Here is a 19,312-nt window from a genome sequence, read left to right on the forward strand (position 1 = left end):
CTCCAGGACCCTCCTCCCCGGGGCTCCGGAGCTGTTGCTCCGCCCGCCGCCCCCTCCCCCGTCCTCTCCACCCTCCCATCCCACCTCCCCACCCTCGGAAGAAAATAATGCTGGCTGGCGCCCGCACCTCTCAGTCGCTCCCAGTCCGCCTCGAGGAAAAGGCACCCGCTGCGTCTCCGCACCCGGACCCCTGCCGAGCCGCCCGCGCCACCACCTCGCCCCGAGAGCCGCCGCGCGCCGCTTAGACAGAATCTCCGAGCGCCGCGCCCCGGCGTTGCCAGCTCCGGGAAGGCGCCGCCCGCAAGGACACCTCTCCGTCCCGCCTCGTCCGCAACTCCGGCCCTCGTCGGGCTCCGCGGGAGGCGGGCGTCGGACGCCCCTGTGCGCGCAGCGCCGCGGCCAGAGCGGCCCCCGCCGCCCGCTCTCCGAGCCAACTCCTCTTCGGACCAGGGACTCTAGACGCGGCTTCTCAGCGACTTCTTCTCACCTCGGGGCTGTCCCGGTCTCCCCACTCGCCTTCCCGCTGCCCTCCACCGCTCAGGACGGGGGTGCCAAGATGCCCCGCTACTGCGCAGGGCCCTGGGCCTCCCTCGACGTGTGACCCCAGCCTGGTCCCCCTGCTCGGCCGTCCACCCTCCCCTTGGAGACCCCCGGCCCGGCCCCCGGGGGAGGAGGAGGAAGACGACGAGGCCGAGGGGGGAATGTCCGGCTCCCAAAGCGTGAGCCCCCCGGGCTACGCGGCGCAGACAGCGGCGCCGACGTCCCGGGGAGGCCCCGACCACCGTTCGGCGTGGGGCGAGGCCGATTCCCGCGCCAATGGCTATCCCCACGCCCCCGGGGGCTCCACGCGCGGCTCCACCAAGAAACCCGGGGGGGCGGTGACCCCGCAACGGCAGCAGCAGCAGCAGCAGCGCCTAGCCAGCCGCTGGCGGGGCGACGACGACGACGACCCTCCGCTGAGCGGCGACGACCCCCTGGCCGGGGGCTTCGGTTTCAGCTTCCGCTCCAAGTCAGCCTGGCAGGAGCGCGGTGGCGACGACTGCGGTCGAGGCAGCCGGCGGCAGCGGCGGGGCGCGGCCGGCGGGGGCAGCACCCGGGCGCCCCCTGCGGGCAGCGGCGGCGGCGGAGGCTCAGCGGCCGCGGCGGCGGCGGCGGCGGCGACGGGCGGGACGGAGGTGCGCCCCCGCTCGGTGGAGCTGGGTCTGGAGGAGCGGCGGGGCAAGGGCCGCGCGGCCGACGAGCTGGAGGCCGGCGCCGTCGAGGGCGGCGAAGGGCCCGGGGATGGCGGCAGTTCCACAGGCTCAGGCTCAGGACCCGGCGCAGTGCTGTCGCTGGGCGCCTGCTGCCTGGCGATACTGCAGGTGTTCCGTTCCAAGAAGTTCCCGTCGGACAAGCTGGAGAGGCTGTATCAGCGCTACTTCTTCCGCCTGAACCAGAGCAGCCTCACCATGCTCATGGCCGTGCTGGTGCTCGTGTGCCTGGTCATGCTGGCCTTCCACGCGGCGCGGCCTCCGCTCCAGTTGCCCTACCTGGCCGTGCTGGCCGCCTCCGTGGGTGTGATCCTCATCATGGCTGTGCTCTGCAACCGCGCAGCCTTCCACCAGGACCACATGGGCCTGGCCTGCTATGCGCTCATCGCCGTGGTGCTGGCCGTCCAGGTGGTGGGCCTGCTGCTGCCCCAGCCGCGCAGCGCGTCCGAGGGCATCTGGTGGACCGTGTTCTTCATCTACACCATCTACACGCTGCTGCCCGTGCGCATGCGGGCGGCGGTGCTCAGCGGGGTGCTGCTGTCTGCCCTCCACCTTGCCATCGCCCTACACACCAATGCCCAGGACCAGTTTCTGCTCAAGCAGGTAGGGGCCCAGATGGCCACTGGGACTGGATTGTGGGGTGGGCAGGAGTGCCGGGCATCTGACTCCACGGAAAGGGATCCTGCTTGACACCTAGTGTCTTATTTATAAAACAGTGCCCTTGTATTATTTGTAATGTTCTTGGCTGACTATGAACTCAAAATCATTGCCCCGAATCAGTGAGAAGCAGAGTTAGAGAACATTACATGGGGGAAAGTCTCCATCTCTCTCTGAGCTTCTGTCCCTGTGTACAAAGACATAATAGAAGTGGCTAAATTCTCTAGTGGCCTCAGTGCCACTGTGGGTTTCTTAGGCCACCCCTGGACAGAGGGTTGGGGAGGCATCCCTGAGCATCCTGTGGCCAGTCTTAAGGAGGAGATGATAATCCTACTACATACCTGAAGCCAGGATTTGGCAGTTAGAAAGATCCTTGAGCTTGAAAGAGGATGGACAAGTTTGCTTTGCCCAAGTGCCCAAAGTTTCTGTGAACTAAAGTGGGAAAGAGCACTGAGAAGAGTGTGTCACAGTCTCCTGATGGTGAGCATCGTTCCATTCAATAGGTGCCCCTGGTGGTTGCCTGTTGATGGGGGCTTTTTAATCCCTGCTAAGGCTTGAGTGAGCCTTGAACTGTTAAGATGTAAAACTTTTGTCTAGTTAACTGGAAGAGATCCCTGATTGTTATTCGGACCATAGGGTGAGACAGCCCCTCTGACATCCACACTTACCCTTCATATTTTGCTTCTGTCCCACTGAGCCTGGTTATTTGCGTGCTCTTCCCCTGGAAAGAGTCAAATGGGGCATTGATGCAGGTGAGTGACCATAGACCCCTCTGCATATTGCTACCTCCCTCTGGGTATCTGTGTCTTTTCATGGAACTTCCAACAGTGGTCCATTGCGGTTGTTTTTTTTCCCCACCTCCCCACTTCTACCTTGTTCCTCAGACTTTGATCTTTTAAGTACTGCACACTGGCTTCCTGGACACATAAGTTTCCCATGGGAATATCACTGATATGAGCTACAGAGTGCTGGGCTCTTGCTGAACTGCAGGTGCTTCTCTGGCTCGGAAGGAGGGAGAGACCCATGAGTTCTGTTTCTAGAGAAAGAGAGGGTTAATTATGCTGATTTCCCCTAATATCCTCAGTGCCAAGATTCACTTACTGCAAGGAACACTCTCCTGTTGGAGGCACACTGGGTTTTCCTTCTATGTAAGAGTAGAGTCAGATCCTTAGATTGAAGTATTTTTTCCCCTCCAGTGGCCTTTGGTTTTCCAGATTCAGTGTTAGCCTCCTTTGCAGAGATTCTGAAGTAAGTTTTCCCTTCTCCTCGCTCTCCTAAAAAAGTTTTCTTGCATAGTGAAGAATACTTAGTAGCAATTTAATGAGTTCTTGCTAGGATGGTTGAGGTAGAATGAGTAGAGTAGGTAGAGTTCTTAGTGTTAGAAGTTTTCCAGATCTGGGAGCAGGAGATAAAAACTCTTAAGAGATCAGCTTTGACTTGGAGAGAAATCTTTTGGGAGATGTTGGTTTGAAAATATTACTAGTATGGAGTACTTAAAAAGGTTCCAACTCTCGGCCTAAAGACCCATGCTTTCAGGTGGGTGTTAATATATCTGAGTTGTGTTCTTGTCTTCCATAGGTGTAGTTTTCTGCAGAGTGAATGACATGCCATGTACATGGAGCAGTGGAGTTTTACAAGAGAGTTTAAGATGTCTTCTGAACTAGATTTAGGACATGAAGCGTGATTACAGCCATAGATTGTCTTGGATACATGTTCTGAGGAAACTGGAGTCAGATCTTAGAAACAGGATGCTGAAGCTGAAGCAGCCCCATCTCAGTAGGAAAATGCCATTGCAACCCTGCTGTCGGACAGACTTCCCTCCTGGCTCTAGGAAAAACCCTTTCTTTTCTCTTTCTACCCCAATCAGGTCCCACCGCAGGCTTCTTTACCCACTGTGTTCTTTAAACTGTAATTTAGCTCCAGAATTTTGGATGGATTTACACTTTAACTTTTTTTGATCTGAGTATAGCAGAACTTGTTATGAATGGTCTAAGACAGGGGAATGCAAACATTCTTTCTATTTGGTTTCAGAGAAAACGGTATCTTTTTTTGTTTGTACTTGATTTACCTTTCTGATTATGCATGCTATAAAATTTGTCTTTCTTGAGCAAACTGTGCTGGATGGCAGGCAAATATTAGTGGAACAGTCCAGCATTAACCTCTGCCTCAGGTCACTTCAGAGTGTAAGTATTTGGGGGTGGTTTGGGTTAAATGCTTAGTTGTTCTTTGATGAAGACATATGTCCAGGGAAAGAGGTAACACTGAACTATTTCTAGTGTTAGGGTTTGAAAACTCCTTCTCCACAGTGCCTCAAGTATATAATAGCCCCCTGATAAACTATGTGCATTTCTTCACTTCCCCTATAAGGCTGTCCCTCTCAAATCTCAACAGCATCTGACCTGAGCATTTTATTCTTCCCAACACCTTCAATGTTTGGGCTCCGCCCTTGGCGTTAGCAGAAGCAATATTTTTATTTTCTACTTTTTTTTTTTTGGAGTCAGTACTGGAGCTGACACTCTTCCACTTGAACCATTCCACTAGTCTGGTTTTTTGATGGTTATTGGAGATGAATTCCCATAGATTTTCTGCGTAAGCTGGCTTTAAAATGTGACCCTCCAAGTCTCAGTCTTCTTAAATAGCTAGACCTACTGACAACTGGCTAGCACTTGATTTCTTAATAGGTTGATTTTTACTCAAGAGACAAAAAGCAAAGTGGGGTAGCCCTTCCTTCCTGTGGGCCCTATTCTGTTTGTAGCTCTTCCTTTCCCCTATGATCTATAATAATCTGTCATGTCTCACTTCTGCCCATTCTCTCTCCCTGTCTGCACCTTTCCTTTCTTACTTCTTTTTTCTGCCAGCCCCATCTGGACCTCTGTTCTGTCAGCCCACCTCTCCTTGCCTTGGCCTTCCTGTGTGTTCTGCTTTTCCTTCTTTTTCTCCTCATATCTGGCCTCTCAGCTTCATCTGTGCTCCTGTCCTGCTGTTGTCTCTTTATCTCCTCGAAAGGATACAGTAAGAGCGTCACAAGGGTGTTTTTCCCCCCTCTTCCTTTGCCTGTTAGAAGTCCCTCAGCTACACCCATACCATAAATAACACACGAGCATCTGCCAAACACATTCCTCACTTGTGTTAATAGGCTGCAATGATGCTGGAGCCTGTTTCCATAGCAACCTCATTTTTGTTTGACTGTATCCCACTCTGCTTCATAAAGCCTCGGTGAGCACTCACACACAAACTAGCAGGCTCCCACAACTAGTACCCATGCTTAGTGGTTAAAGAATATTTTGGAGACAATGTCTTTAGGTCATGTGGGGGTGAAGTGGTCATTTGATCTCAAGGAGATCTCACCTCCTCCATCTAGTAATACCCTAGGACATGATAATGGATAGAGAAGCTTTTTGGAAAAGTACAGTTCTAGTCAAATGTGGGGTAATATTTTTACTCAACTACATTAAACATGCCTAGAATGGCTTCCGGAGGGGAAAATTCAGATTTCATCTAGGTCTCTGGGAGCTCCCTGTGAAGGATAGCCCCTCCCTATTCTATCTTCCTTCAGCTCTTTACCTCCCTCTACCCTCCCATCCCTTTGGGAGAAGCACAGTAATTTCCTGCATTTCTTCCTCTGTGCCTGTTTGAACCCACAACTGTCACAGTTGTTCCAGCAATCAGAATGGCACTGGCACTGTGTGGGTGCTGTTCTGTGACTGAGCACGTGTGAGTGTCTGTGGAGTGGAGGCATGAAATGGGTGGGGGTGGGGATGTGGACCAGGAGCTGAGCTCTGTAGCTGCCCAGGGATAGGAGCATGTGTGTGAACATGCACGTGCTTGAGTTTGTCTGTCTGGGAGTAGCTCAGCCCTAGTGAAGGAGATGGCAGGCAAGCTGTTGTATTAACTCTGAAAGATTTACAAGCAGCCTTGTCCCATTTGTTCTTAGCTGGTAGCTGGCTTCCTATGGCTGCTTTTATGATTCGATTGCCCTTTTTACCTTGACTTCTGGCTCCTCCCCATTCCATGGTGAGACTGGGGGCTGGGCTTGAGTAGTCAGCTCTTCTGACTCTACTGTGGCCCACCTGCTCAGCAGCCCAGTGAGCTCCGCTGAAGAGCTGCCTCCTAGCTCTGGAACCTGGCCCACTGGTAGGTCCCTGTGATTGTCCCAGGTGCGCTGCTGGCTTGTGTGGAGGAAGACAGCTTTACAACAAAGGCCGGGCATTGTCTGCCACCAATTACTTTTCTATCACCTGCATTCTGAAGAGGAGAAATCTGGCTACAAGTAAACTGTAGTGGCAGCAGCAGGCTGGGTTGGAAATTGGCTTTGAATTTAGAACAGAGGAGGGTCTGCTGGCCTTGCCTCTAGGCTAATTGTATTAGTCAGTTGTATTTCCTAATTGTCTTTGATTATATTGCTCCATCTCCAGGCAGCTGGAGAGGGGGCTTGGAAGAGAGCAGAGTGGCTCCCAACAAAGGTTTGAGTGGAGCTTCTGGATAGGGGGTCATCTGTTAGTTATCAGGAAATCCCTGATCCATGTAGGGAAGTCTTCAGGAATGATGGCGACCCAGCCTATGAGCAAAATGCAACAGCTGTGCTATTTGTAAGAATGTACACTGTTAATAATTTAGTCCAAGTTTGATCTGCAAACGAGAGCATGAGGTCTGTGTATTATAGAACACAGAACAGCATGTTCATGTTTGTCTATGGAGAAGACACGCGATGTGTTACACCCCAGCACAGAAACCTGCCCGGCTTCACAGAAGAGTTTTAAAAATCAGTGCAAAAGGGTCAGATACAAGCTCTTCTCTTCAGATACATAGGCCTCAGCCATAAATGCCTTTGTCAGAGGTTGCAGTTGGCTGCAGAACAAGGCTGTGATCTGAGCTTGGGCCAGATTTTTTTTTTTTTTTTTGCCAGTCCTGGGGCTTGAGCTCAGGGCCTGAGCACCATCCTTGGGCTTTCTCAAGGCTAGAGCTCTATCACTTGAGCTATAGCACCACTTCTGGCTTTTTCTATGTATATGCTACCGAGGAATTGAACCTGGGTCTTCATGCACGCTAGGCAAGCACTCTACCACTAGGCCAAATTCCCAGCTTCCCAGCTCATCTTTTCTACTGAGATGTACAAATGGATGGAATTACCTCCGTGGTCCTAGCCAAAGGTGGAAGTGGGAATGGAGCAGGGAACCTCAGGAGAGAGCCTCTCTTTGTTGTCTCTGCCAGTGACTTGCTGTCCGTGCTACCTTAGTTAACTTCATTTATCTTGTGATGGGTCCAGATTGTCATTGTTTAATTTCTCAGAAGCAGAGCCTGTGCTGGGAATGGAAAGTTTGCTCTGGGAACCACACATGCTTTCTCCTGTAAACTCTTTTCAGGTACAGTTATATAAGTGATGTTCTAGCATATTCTTTTCTGTCATTCATGCAGATGGGAATAGCTGGCTTGTGGAAAGCGCTCTCTCTCTCTCTCTCTCTCTCTCTCTCTCTCTCTCTGTGTGTGTGTGTGTGTGTGTGTGTGTGTGTGTGTGATGCATGTATTTCCTTCACCAAGGCAATTTCTTAATGTAGGATAATTAGGAAAATTAATTCTTTCCTTGCCAAAGAAAATCCTTATCTTGCTACAACATTGTGAACAAGATCTGAGGGTTTCTAGTTAACCACAAATGAGCTTAAGGTAAACCTGTGTTTCAGGTTTACTTTTTACTCTTAGAAAGAGTGGACAGGAATCTTGGTTCTATTTATAGGCAGATCCAGTTTACAGGAAGATTGGAATCTCATTTGAAATATGACAATTGATTCTAAAATTCAGAAGAAGGTCACTAGTTTGGTAAGCAGACTGGAAACTTTGAGTTTGGAGAGAACATTTGTTACACTCAGCTGGGAGAAGAGTAGACTGCAACAGACATGAAAGTAAGCTAGGCAAGGTGTTACTGCTGGAATCCCTTTTGTAGGACATGCTATAAGAGTTTTGGTTACTTCCAAGGGCAAATGTGTAGAGAGGGTGGACAGATTTCAGCTCTAGATAGGAGATCCTTTTCTAGCCATTGAGGATAGATGTTCTCTGTCAGTGGATGTGTTTCAATAGAGATCAGATAGCTGTTTGCCAACCTTATTGGGGAGGAAATTGTCTGCATGGGCCAGTGAATCATTGAATCCTAACCTAGGCTCATCATAATTCCTAAGGAATTGTTTGTAGACCATGCAGATTTCTGGGGCCAGGAGTTTAGCCTAGTGGTAGAGTGCTTGCCTAGGATGCACAAAGAGCCTGGTTTGATTCCTGAGGACCACATATATAGAAAAATCCAGAAATGATATTGTGGCTCAAGTGGTAGAGCTCTAGCCTTGAGAAAGCCCAAGGACAGTGCTCAGGCCCTGGCTTTAAAGCCCCAGGACTGGCAAAAAAAAAAAAAAAAGAAATGCAGATTCCTAGGCCCCACTGGAAAGTGTAACTTCTGACAGTCCCGGCTGGGGTTCAGGAATGGATCTTCTTTATTTTTTATTTATTTATTTATTTATTTATTTATTTATTGCCAGTCCTGGGCTTGAGCTCAGGGCCTGAGCACTGTCCTTGGACTTTCTCAAGGCTAGAGCTCTACCACTTGAGCCTCAGCACCACTTCCGGCTTTTTTCTATGTATGTGGTACCGAGGAATCGAACCCGGGTCTTCATGCATGCTGTGCAAGCACTTTAACCACTAGGCCAAACTCCCAGCCCCTATTTTTATTTTTTGTACTGAGGATCACACACAGGTTCTTGAACATGTCAAGCGTGTGTATAACCACTGAGCTACACGTCCCAGCCTGAATCTACTTTTTAAATAGCTTAAATCTGGTATTTGAAGCTCTTCCAGTAGTCTTGATGAACAGCTCTTAGGTTTGGGGCCAAGATGAGTACCTAGGTTGTACTTTATCCAGGGATTTGGTGGTTCAATGTCTTCCAGTGGATAGCTGCCTCTTCAAGGTCTCTCTGGTATCTTCTCATTACATCGTCTCAGAATTTTAGTTAGCTTCTCATCATCGTAACAAAATCCTGAGATAGTTAACTTTATAAAGAAAAGAACTTTGTTAATGTACAATTTTGGTTCAAGAGCACAGCACCCTAGTGGGTCTGTTTTGGCAGAAGCCTAGTGTAGGCTCAAGTGGCCATGTCTTTAACCAGGATGGAGTGAGCTAGGGATGTAGCCAAACTCAGGCTTTTATAAAAACCATCTTGTGGAAACTCCCAGGTATTTGCAGAAGAACTCTTAAACATGTCACAGAAGAAACACCTCACACTGCCAGTAACCTTAAGGCCTTCCCATTAGATCTCACCTCCCAATGGTTCCAATGCCTGCCAGCAGTGCCACTATGAAGATCAAGCCTTTAAATCATGATGAGCCAATGAGGGATATAAATCATTTCATTGCCCTCAGCCCCTGTTTAAAGAAGCAAAATCCCTGTATCCCTGCAGACTCACTGAGAGGTGGGTTGATGAGTGTAGTCAAATGCAAGAATATAGATCTGAATGTGGACGGGGGTGGGGGGGAAGACTAGATAGTGGTAGCAATGAAACAGAATAGTACAGGTACATAGCCCTGGACTCACATTCTCTATCCATATATACCTCCTGCACCACTCTCACTTACCCCTACTTCCCTTCAGAGGCAAAGAAATCTGCTGTGGGATCCAGTCTTTTGAGATGAAGTATTAATAGGATGAACCTAGGTTTGCCTCTTGGTCCACTCATTTCTCTGGTGAATGACTTTGAAAAGCACCAAAGCCATGCTAGGAATGGGGTAGACTGTGGAAGAGGAGGGCAAGAGATTGGGAGGAACTAGAGAACTAGGAGATGGTTTGAAGGAGGGCAAACAGGATTTGGAGAAAACCATTAATGGTTGGAGCTGTGAGTATCTGGAGGGGAAGGATTGGGAAGTGGGGGCAGGGATGCCTCTGGGAACAATGGGATGATACAGTCACAAGTGAAGGGGAGGCAAACAAAGCATAAGGACACAGTGGAGGCTTTGTTCTTTAGGCCACATGTCAGGATGAAATTATAATGACTCTCCTTTCCCCTCCCAACTACCTCTTGCTGGGGAGAGGGGCCGGCTTATGAGCTGCTGGTTTTTTTTTTTTTTTTTTTTTTCTGTCTTGAGCCTCTTGACTGACATTGCTTTTTCAGAGTCCCCTCTCCTCCCCTTGGGCCTCCTGGGCTTTACCAGATGGCTCACTGAGATCTCACTGTGCTTTTGGAAGAGGTACAGAGGGCTGGATAGCCTCATGTTCATCAGCACTCAGCACATAGTAGGTACTTAGTGACAATCTGAATGAATGAACAAATGAATGAGTGGTGGAGTGGGTGGATGCCTGCACGCACGCAGGCTCTAGGCTGTGCTGAAGTGCTAGACCAACACCTCCACAAAAGGAAGCCACGCAGCTCGGCTTGGAAGCTTATTTTGGTGGGTTGTAATCCCAAACTCTGAGCAGGGCTTCCAAAACCCTCCTGCTGCAAGTTAAAATGTGTGCCTTAGAAACAGAGCTGTCGCCTGGCACTGCTGGTACTATATCACTGTACAGATTTGGAAACCATTGTAAAGTCAGTCATTCGTTCAGCCTTCTCATCATTTATTTTGCTAACCATCGACTCTTTAGTGCCTACTGTATACCAGGCACTATGTTAGGCCCAGAAACTGAAGAAATGGTTTAAACTGCGTCTGGTCCTGGCTCCCGCAGGATAGCCTTTAGCCCAGAGTCTTCCAGTGTGTTCCTGGGAGTGCTGTTAATCGATGTTTCACAGTTATACATATGTTCTGCGTCAGATAAATTTAGGAAATGCAGTTGGCCTTCTGTATCTGCAGGTTTTGCCTCTGTGGATTCAACTGCAAATTGAAAACATTTGAAAAAAATGGGTTTGTACTGAATGTGTGCAGATTTCTTTCTGGTAACTATTTGCTAAGCAATATAGTATAACAACTATCTATCCTGCATTTACATTGTATTAGATAATTATGTATTAGATAATCTATGGGTTATTTAGTACATGGTGAATATGCCCAGGTTATATCCAAATATTACATTCTTTTATGTAAGGGACTATAGAATTTGCAAATTTTGGTATCTGAGGACGTCTTGGAACCAGTCACCCAAGTATACCATGGGATAACTGCACTGTTAGACAGAATTCATACAGACTTCAAAGCTTTTAATATGTTTATGTGCATAAAAAGTTTCTGAGAGAAGAAGGCACATCCTAGAATGAGGTCATGTGTATGGTACTCTAGTACTTGTTGAAGATGCCCTGAGGTCCCGCCCCTGCCTCTGGGGTGACCCTGCCCGGAGGCACCAAGACAAGGGGGTTTGTTTGGCATCTTTCTTCTCTCAGAAAGGAGATTACCAAGCTGTATTGGCCGGCTGCCTGTTTTCAAGTCTCATTCTCCATCTGGGTCAGCAATGCAGCCCTTTTATAAAATAAGATGACGGGGCTGGAAGGCATCAGGGAGATACCTCCATCTAGCTTTAGTTTCTTTTAGGAGGGTTTGGCTGGCATTAAATATTGGAGCAGTTGGGCATTTGCATAATGACCATGTGGGGGTGTGAGCTCCATTGAATGTCTTTCTAGAACTTTTGTTTCAAGTCCTTTTGTAGCTTATCCTGGAGAAGTAGTGATAGGCTACTCCAAGACATCCTTTTTTTTCATGTTTTTTCTTTTTCTCCCTTTTCCACCTTCCAAAAGGAGTGCATTCATAAAACATATTGATAACAAACAACGAGCACGTACTGAGTCACAACACACTAAGCATGGGGCTAATGCCCTACCTGTATGACCTCATTTAATCTTAGTATCAACTCTATGAGGAAGACACTTCTCCTCAGCACATCCCTGCAGAATCTGGGGGGAATAGGTAAGTAATTTCCTCAAGCTGTGTAAGAGGTGGGTCAGACCCCTCTGTATTCCTGGGATTGTACCTTGACTCTTACTGACCAGTTTTCTAGCTCTTAGCCTTGAGTTCTCTAGCCTTCTAGTTCTCTAGCCTTGAGTCTTCAGTCTAGGTGCTGCAAGTAATCAGCACAGCACTCTGACCACAACCTTGCTAGGGGTTGAATACTCCAATTTTCTCCATGTTAGGGGATCCTAGTTCTGGGGTTTGTGTTCTACCTTCTCTACCAGACTTCTGTGAAAGGATTAAGCTCTAGCTGCCCAGAGTGGCAATGAACAGAATACTTCCCTCCTCCTCTTACTGTCCTTGGTTTTCTTCCTTTCGTTGTCTTAGTTCACCAGCTTCCTTCAAGTGCATCTTGAGGTCACTTCCCCAACCACCAATACTTGAATCCTTGTCTTGTAGTCCTTTCTAATGTGTATCTAGTCAGAGAGTGGGGAAGCCAAAAGAATCCAGGTTTGATTTGAACTCTCAGGAAGGGGAGGGACAAAAAACATGCCAGATACAGAACTTAGTGGTAAGGCCTTGAGCCTGCCTGGGCCTCTCTTTCCTACTCAGTACCATGTTTGTCATTGGTACATAGGGTGTGGACTACAGAAATATGATGTGAAATTTAAGAAACATTTTTTTAAATGTTATTTTTTGATTTGTTATTTTTAAGATTTATAGCTTTATGACCCTTTCCTGGTTGGTACTCTGACCTGTCTACAGATTTCTTTAAGCTTCTTTTATAAAGTGGAGATAGTTCTGTGACCTTAACTCATTTCTTAGGATGAGAAATGAGGGCTTTTGATTTGGAGCATTTTTGCTTTGGTGCAGGTATGAAAGCAATTCTTTTCTGACTAAAAGGTCTGCTGGCCTCTTGGCCAAGCTTTGACATTGCTTGGTTGGTGGAGGACTCAGCTATCAGGCATTCTTCTCCTGGAGTCTATACGAGTTTCACTAGCTAAGGTTGTGGTTCCTGTGCATTTCTCTCAAGGGACACTTGGCCTGCTTATTCTTATGGACTTCCCCAGACCACTATGTGTGGACAGTTAAAACTCAGGGTGGTTCAGATTAGTACTTAATTACTCAGCTGCTCCTCTGTGTGGTATGCAGGGGATATGTTCCTAAAGGAGCAAGACTTCCTAGGGAAGACTCTATCATGTATTAATGGAAGGACTTAGGTCAACGATGCCCTGTGGGATCAGTTGCTTTTATGGTCCTGTGGGTGGGACCACTTATATAAAACTTTCTAGAGATAAGATTGGTACCTGTCAGATGTTGAGAACTGGACTGGACAGTGGATTTAGTCCCTCTTCAAGGCTCAAACACCTCTACATTTAATCAGCATTTTATAGGTAGCAAAGGACTTCAGTGTGTGATCTCATTTGCTTCTCATAACAGTTGAGGAAGTACTGGTTAGGATGGGGGCAAACTTGGAGTCCTGGAGACAACCCTGAATGTATGATCCTGCCCAAGTTGCCTTGCTTTTCATCAGTCAGGTTTCTCTCCTTTATGTTAGTAATCGGCAGTACTCACTGGCAGGATCAGTTGCCAGTTAGCCGTGAGGTTAGTATATCTGAGGGCATTCTGTAAGCAGGCATGTCATACTCCTGTGTGGCTGAGGTCTTTTTTGCAGAGGAGGAAACAGAGGTTGGGAGAGATAAATGACCTCATTCAGGCCACACTGTTACTTGGCTTAGCAGCCACTGTGTACACATCCAGTTCTTGGAGTCTAAACCCAGAGTTCCTTTCACAGCCGGGCCCAGCAGTGAATCTGTTTGAAATGCCTGTTGAAGCTATAGAAGGCACAACTGCTCTCAGGCAGTTGTCTTAGCTCGGTTTTGAAAGCTGTGGTTTTGATCTGCAATGCCTTCCTTTTCCTCCTGGTGTCTGGCACAGATGGGCATTACATGAGTTGTCATTTCCTAGACCTGCAGTGATGCTGTGCTGAAGTGTGCAGGGGCCACCTGGGACCCTCTGCTTACCTGTGAGTAGTTGTATAGATGATGAGTGCGACTGACACTCGGGAGACAGGTCAGAAGTAACACTAGGATTACTTAGCTCAGTTACAATGTTGCCTCCTTGCTATTCTTCTGGTGGCATAGGTGGGACAGGAGAGAGAGGGGAAGAACCTGTCAGGTGTGTATTTAGAACACTTCCTAGTACTGTCTGGAGTCTGACTGAGGATCTTTCTGCAAAACTAGCATCTCATAGCTACATGGTTTAGTGCTTACTATAGTGTGTAAAGGCCACCTTTAAAAACTTGGCTATTCAGAACAACAAAAAAGTACCCCTAATATCCTTATAGCACTGACTCAAATGCACTTCTGTACCTGAACAGTCTTCTTAAGAAAAGTAGAGGAAAAAATGATAGTCTTTGACTGAGTGAACTTTCAAGATTCTATTTCCACACTTTTTTTTTGAGACTGGGAAGGCTATTTGTTCACTTAACATGTCCTAGTTCCTAGTCTTTCTCCAGGCAAGTCCCTTTTCCTGTAAGTATTTCACCATGCTACATGGACACGATCCATCACTCCCCTATCTGGCTCTGAGTAGATAGTGCCAGCTGGGAAGTACCTTGGCTCTGACCTCTCAGCCAGGAGTTCTGCAGAGGCAAAGCAGGGAAAGCAAATCCTAGGATAGCAGAGGAGGCTGCCTTTGCCACATCTGACCTTTGGAACTGAATTCGAAACATCCTCTTTGTGCTCACTGGGTTTTTTTTTTTTTTTTGGTAGTACTGGGGTTTGAACCTCCTGTTTGCTAGGCATTATTCTACCACTTGAGTGATTTCACCCTTTTTGTTGTTGGTTATTTTCAAGGTAGGGTCTTATTTTAGGACTGTTTATTTTATGCTTCCTGAATCACTAGGATATCAAGCACATGCCATGGTCAAGACAGAGTATTATGAACTATTTTTTGGTGGGAGGGGGCCTGGGCTGACTGGCCTCATACCACAGTCCTCTGATCCCTACCTCCCAAGAAGCTAAGATTATGGGCTTTTTCTTCTACCTCCTTAGTGCTGGAGATTGAACCCAGAGCCTTATGCATGTTATTCAAGCACTCTACCGTTGAATTCTACCCTTCAACCTTGGCTTGTCATTTTATCTTAGTGAATTTACTTATCTATCTTTCTACTTAGCCACTGGCTCTCTGCAGGCTGGCACCTTGTCTGTTCAAGTACCTAAGTTGTTTACTGAATGTTACTGGCTTTCAGATCCCCTACTTTCCCAGCATTGGAGGAAGAAGTAAAAAGGCTTGTACTTTCAGATTCCACAGAGAGTTCTGACTGTGGCAGAGGGGAGTTCCTCACAGTGCTCTCTCTCTAGACTGGCATCTTCTCTATCAGGGCACACTTCTCAGTCCTGTTCTTAGAAAAACACTGGTTTGCAACATTACCTCCTCCATCCTTGGGCCCACTCTACAGGAGATGTCAGGAAGGGCTATGGCACCCATTTTGCCTCTCTTCTCACCTTTCTTCTAGTTTCTTTTCCTATCCATTGCTTTTTTTTTTTTTTTGCCAGTCCTGGGCTTGAGCTCAGGACCTGACCACTGTCCTTGGATTTTCTCAAGGCTAAAGCTCTACCACTTGAGCCTCAGCACCACTTCCAGCTTTTTTCTATGTATGTGGTACTGAGGAATCAAACCCGGGTCTTCAAACATGCTAGGTAAGCACTCTACCACTAGGCCAAACTCCCAGCCCCCTTATCCATTGCTTTATCTTCATTTCCCTCTTGGTAGCGCTGGGAGCTGGGAGATTCTCAAAGACTCCACAGGAGACAAGTTCCTGAATATATTGTCAAGACCACTAATATGAACAAGGATCATGACTCACATTTCAAAAGGCTTGCTTCATTCCTTTTAAATCATTCTCATGAAGTAGGCATTCCCACAGTGCATTGCAAATTTCCTGACAGTATTTTCATGTATACAGTGTGTGTTTCTGTTTCCATTTTTCCTTGCAGATGCCCCGGGCTGAATTGTAGGCTTTCTATGTGGGTTAACCTCAGACAACACACCCAAGAATATAAGATGTCAGAAAGGAAGGCCCCATTAGGAGTGTCTACTTGATCCCAGTGGCTAGGCTCAACTGAGGTGACCTGGACATCAGTGTTACTTATTTATTTCTAGGACTAGGAATTGAACTCAGGCCTTGACCATGTTTAAGCACACACTTCACCACTGAGCTCCTCTCCCATTATGGGCGTTGCGTAATGCCTCTGGGGATTCTAATACGCACCAGGCTTGGGTTCTAGCACCCGGAGCCTCCCCTTGTCAGTGGAGGCTCATGTGGATGACGATCAGCCTGATTTATGACTAGATTGAAAGGCAAGTTGTTTATATCTAAAGGGTTTATTGTGGTGATTCAGTAAAGAGTGATAGCCACTAAAAATGATTGCAGACGTGTAATAGGGGAAGAAAACTTGCTTGGTGGTTGGTGTCTAAAATCTTGTCAGGCAGGAGTGTGGTTTGGTATATTTATGTTGCTCTTATCACCATCAATTAACCCCAAATGTGGTTCAATAAATGGCTTAGTGTAGTGCTGTAATAACTGCAAGAATATTTTAGAAAATGACTGCTGGATGGGCCTCAGCAGAGCAGCAAACTTACTCAGTATTCCTGTCTGTTACATACAGACAGAGGCTCACTGGTTAGTATCACCTCTCCCTTTCTTTTGTATATGACATTTTGATTGTGAGTGGGGAGAGGTCACAAACACCTGGACTCAACAGCCTTGACTGTGCTCATTAGTTTTTGTCTTTCTCCCACTGGAGTATAACCTAGCAGAATCTGGAGTAGGTACTCATTAAATGTCTGTTGGATGCATGAATATATTTGCTCAAGGTTACATAGACGGTAGATGGTAAGTACTATTAATATTCCTTCAGCTCTACACCTTGTAAAAAGCAAGTGATGATACAGTTGGTGCCCTCCCCATAGGTGTCTGTTGTCAGTGTGTGTTGCAAAGACTTAAGAAAGTAAAGTCAGGTAATATTTAGGATGAGGAAGAGATGAGTAGGTTCTTGAAAATAATCCTTCCAGTCCACTGTGATGGTAGCTTTTTTTTTTTTTTTTTTTGGCACATTTGAATCAGAACATGTGAAATATCACTGCTGCGGCCTCTCTGCCCTGGAAGCCTAGAGAGACAGATGACACAGCCCATTGAGGGCTGACTGGAATGTGCTTGCCATGTGCAGTGCGGCGTGTGAAGCCTTCCTGTCCTCAGGTTAAGTGTTCTGCTAAGGGCCACATATAGATTGCGATGTGGTCTTCCTTTGGAAAAGGGTTATCTGGGGAGAGTTAATTTTGGAATTTGCTTTACATTTATTTTTAAAGTGGAATATTTCTCCAGCGTTGGTGACAGTGGCCTAGAAAAGCCAATTAGTCACCATCTGACGTCCTCCTGAGTGGGGTGTTACCACTCCGTTCCTGCCTCACCTGCCATTGGCACGGTGACTTCAGCTCTCACAGGCCTTGATTCCTCACACCTGCAGTCTGTTAGTTTTCTGCTGGGTGAAGGGTAGTATCATTCTCTGTTTTCTTCCTGGGGGTATCAGGGTGTGGGGGCAGCCCCATCAGAGGATGCGATGGCCCCTCCCTGCTGAGACCAGGTCTGGGCGCCTAGGCCTCTGCAGCTTATTTTATGTGCTTTTGTTTCAAGAGAGGGTTTTATTGTTTTGAAATAGAGTTTTACTTTTTGCTCAGGCTGAATTGAAACTCCTGGACTCAAGTTACCCTCTTGCCTCAGCTTATTTAGTAGTTGGAACTACAGGAGTATCACTGTACTTGGCTTCCTTTGTCCTTGAGCTCTATGGTTTTTCTCTGTGTCTTCTTTGAAGTTCTGATTTCTTTAAGGGAAAGACATCCTAAAAGTTATGGAATGTCCAACCCTGAGTTCCCTGGAGTGAAAAGAGGGTATTTACATGTTTGCCATGTAAGAGCAAGGATGAAGCCCCTACCCACACCGGAGATGGGTCTTGGAATGATAAATAGCACATTCATTCACATCCCGGTTATATCCTGAGACACTATAGGGACCTCTGCCCCAACTCAGGGGTGTGGGTAGGATAGTCTCTTCCCAGATAGAGTACATAAAAATTTCCAGAAGTTGAGAAGCTTGAACCAGCTACCCAGGTGGCATGTACCCAACTCTGTGTGTATGTGAGCTATAACTTGTTCTCCTCCCTCATCCTACCTCTACCTTTCATGGGAATGAATCACTAGGTAGTATTAGAGGAAAGTGTCTTTTTCTCTTCTCTTAATTAAAGTGTAATGATCTTTGTGTTCATGTGAACTCCAACTCCTGGTGCTTGTCATGGAACAGCCTTAGAGAAGCTTCTTGCTTGGTATATAGGAGCTGGAAAGATGGGCTGGGGTGCCCCTGAGAAAATATGTGGAACTTACTTTGCTTTCCAAGGCTTGTGATCCCCAAGAAAGGCTGAGTATAGATATTCAGTGTGTGGGAGGGGTCCCTTGTAGCTTTGGAAATATCTCAATAACCAGCATGAGGCAGTCCATGGCATCCACATGTCTTAGGGACAGTAACCCTTTTCTTTTTCATGTATCAGCCTTATCCTCATCACCATCCTGATGAGGCCCACTGAGCTTTGGACATGAGGAGGGAAGAGGGGACTTTGCCATCCCTTGAGGCATGTTCGGATGGAAATCTCCTTTTCAGAGACACCCAGCCTAAATAAGGACAGTATTGCCAAGTCCCACCATTTGTCACACTTAACATATGCAAGGCACTATGGCAAACACTTAATATAATTTATTTGGACTACTCTCCTCAAAAGAAATCTAGTAGTAGATGCCATGATTTTTCAATGTCTTCCAAAGCTCATGGGCTGGAAACAATCCAGTGCCAGTGTCATAGGTGCCTTAGTGAGGAAATGAGGTCATTAAAGGGCTCAGGGTTAATCTTTTTCTCCCTAGAGTGGGTTCCAGATAAAAGGACATGTTCTTTTTCCTTTTCTTTCCTACCCTATAGAACCATGAGCCACATAATCTTCTGCTCACTATAAGTCTGTGGCATTCTTTATGTCTGTACAAAACAAATTAGACAGTGGATATTTTTTCTTTTCTTTCAGATCAGATCATTTTGTAGATAAGGAAACAGAGGCTGAGAGAAAGTAATGCAGTTAGAAAGAGACAGTGGAGGTCTAGTGTTTGTACTCCTAGTGCTTTAGTGGCACTCCAATCTGTGTGTGCAAGAATCCCTGGCAAGTCTACTTAAAATGTTCATTTCTGGGCCTCTTGTTGAAGAGTGATCTAGTAAATCTAAAGTGTAGCTCAGATACCTACACCTTAAATAGGTTTTACCAGAAACTAGAGGCAGGTGCCCTGGGGCCTTTCAGTGCCCTATCTGGGAGGAGAAAAAAATTGAGACTGTCAGGATCCCCTTTCTAGATGATGAGAATGCCAGGCTCTTCTGCAGAGGTGGATTTCTGTGTCAATTTCATTTCCAGGCAGGCTTAGGAAAGATGAGGTGTGATGTTAGATTATGGATAGGAGGGGTTTGG

The 19,312-nt window shown here is 47.0% G+C and overlaps 1 protein-coding gene across 1 annotated transcript in view; it reads left to right on the top strand.

Moving 5' to 3' along the window:
• Positions 1–630: 630 nt before the first annotated feature.
• Positions 631–19,312, top strand: part of Adcy5 (adenylate cyclase 5) — a 137,501-nt gene continuing 118,819 nt past the window's right edge. Inside the window, exon 1 of the mRNA XM_090345333.1 lies at positions 631–1,853. Within this exon, the coding sequence (XP_090201459.1) occupies positions 702–1,853 (1,152 nt within the window). The 5' untranslated portion in view covers positions 631–701. The remainder of the gene's footprint in view (positions 1,854–19,312) is intronic.

Source organism: Megascapheus bottae, chromosome 1 (genome assembly GCF_031878675.1).
Source record: "Megascapheus bottae isolate mThoBot1 chromosome 1, mThoBot2.hap1, whole genome shotgun sequence".
Taxonomy (NCBI): domain Eukaryota; kingdom Metazoa; phylum Chordata; class Mammalia; order Rodentia; family Geomyidae; genus Megascapheus; species Megascapheus bottae.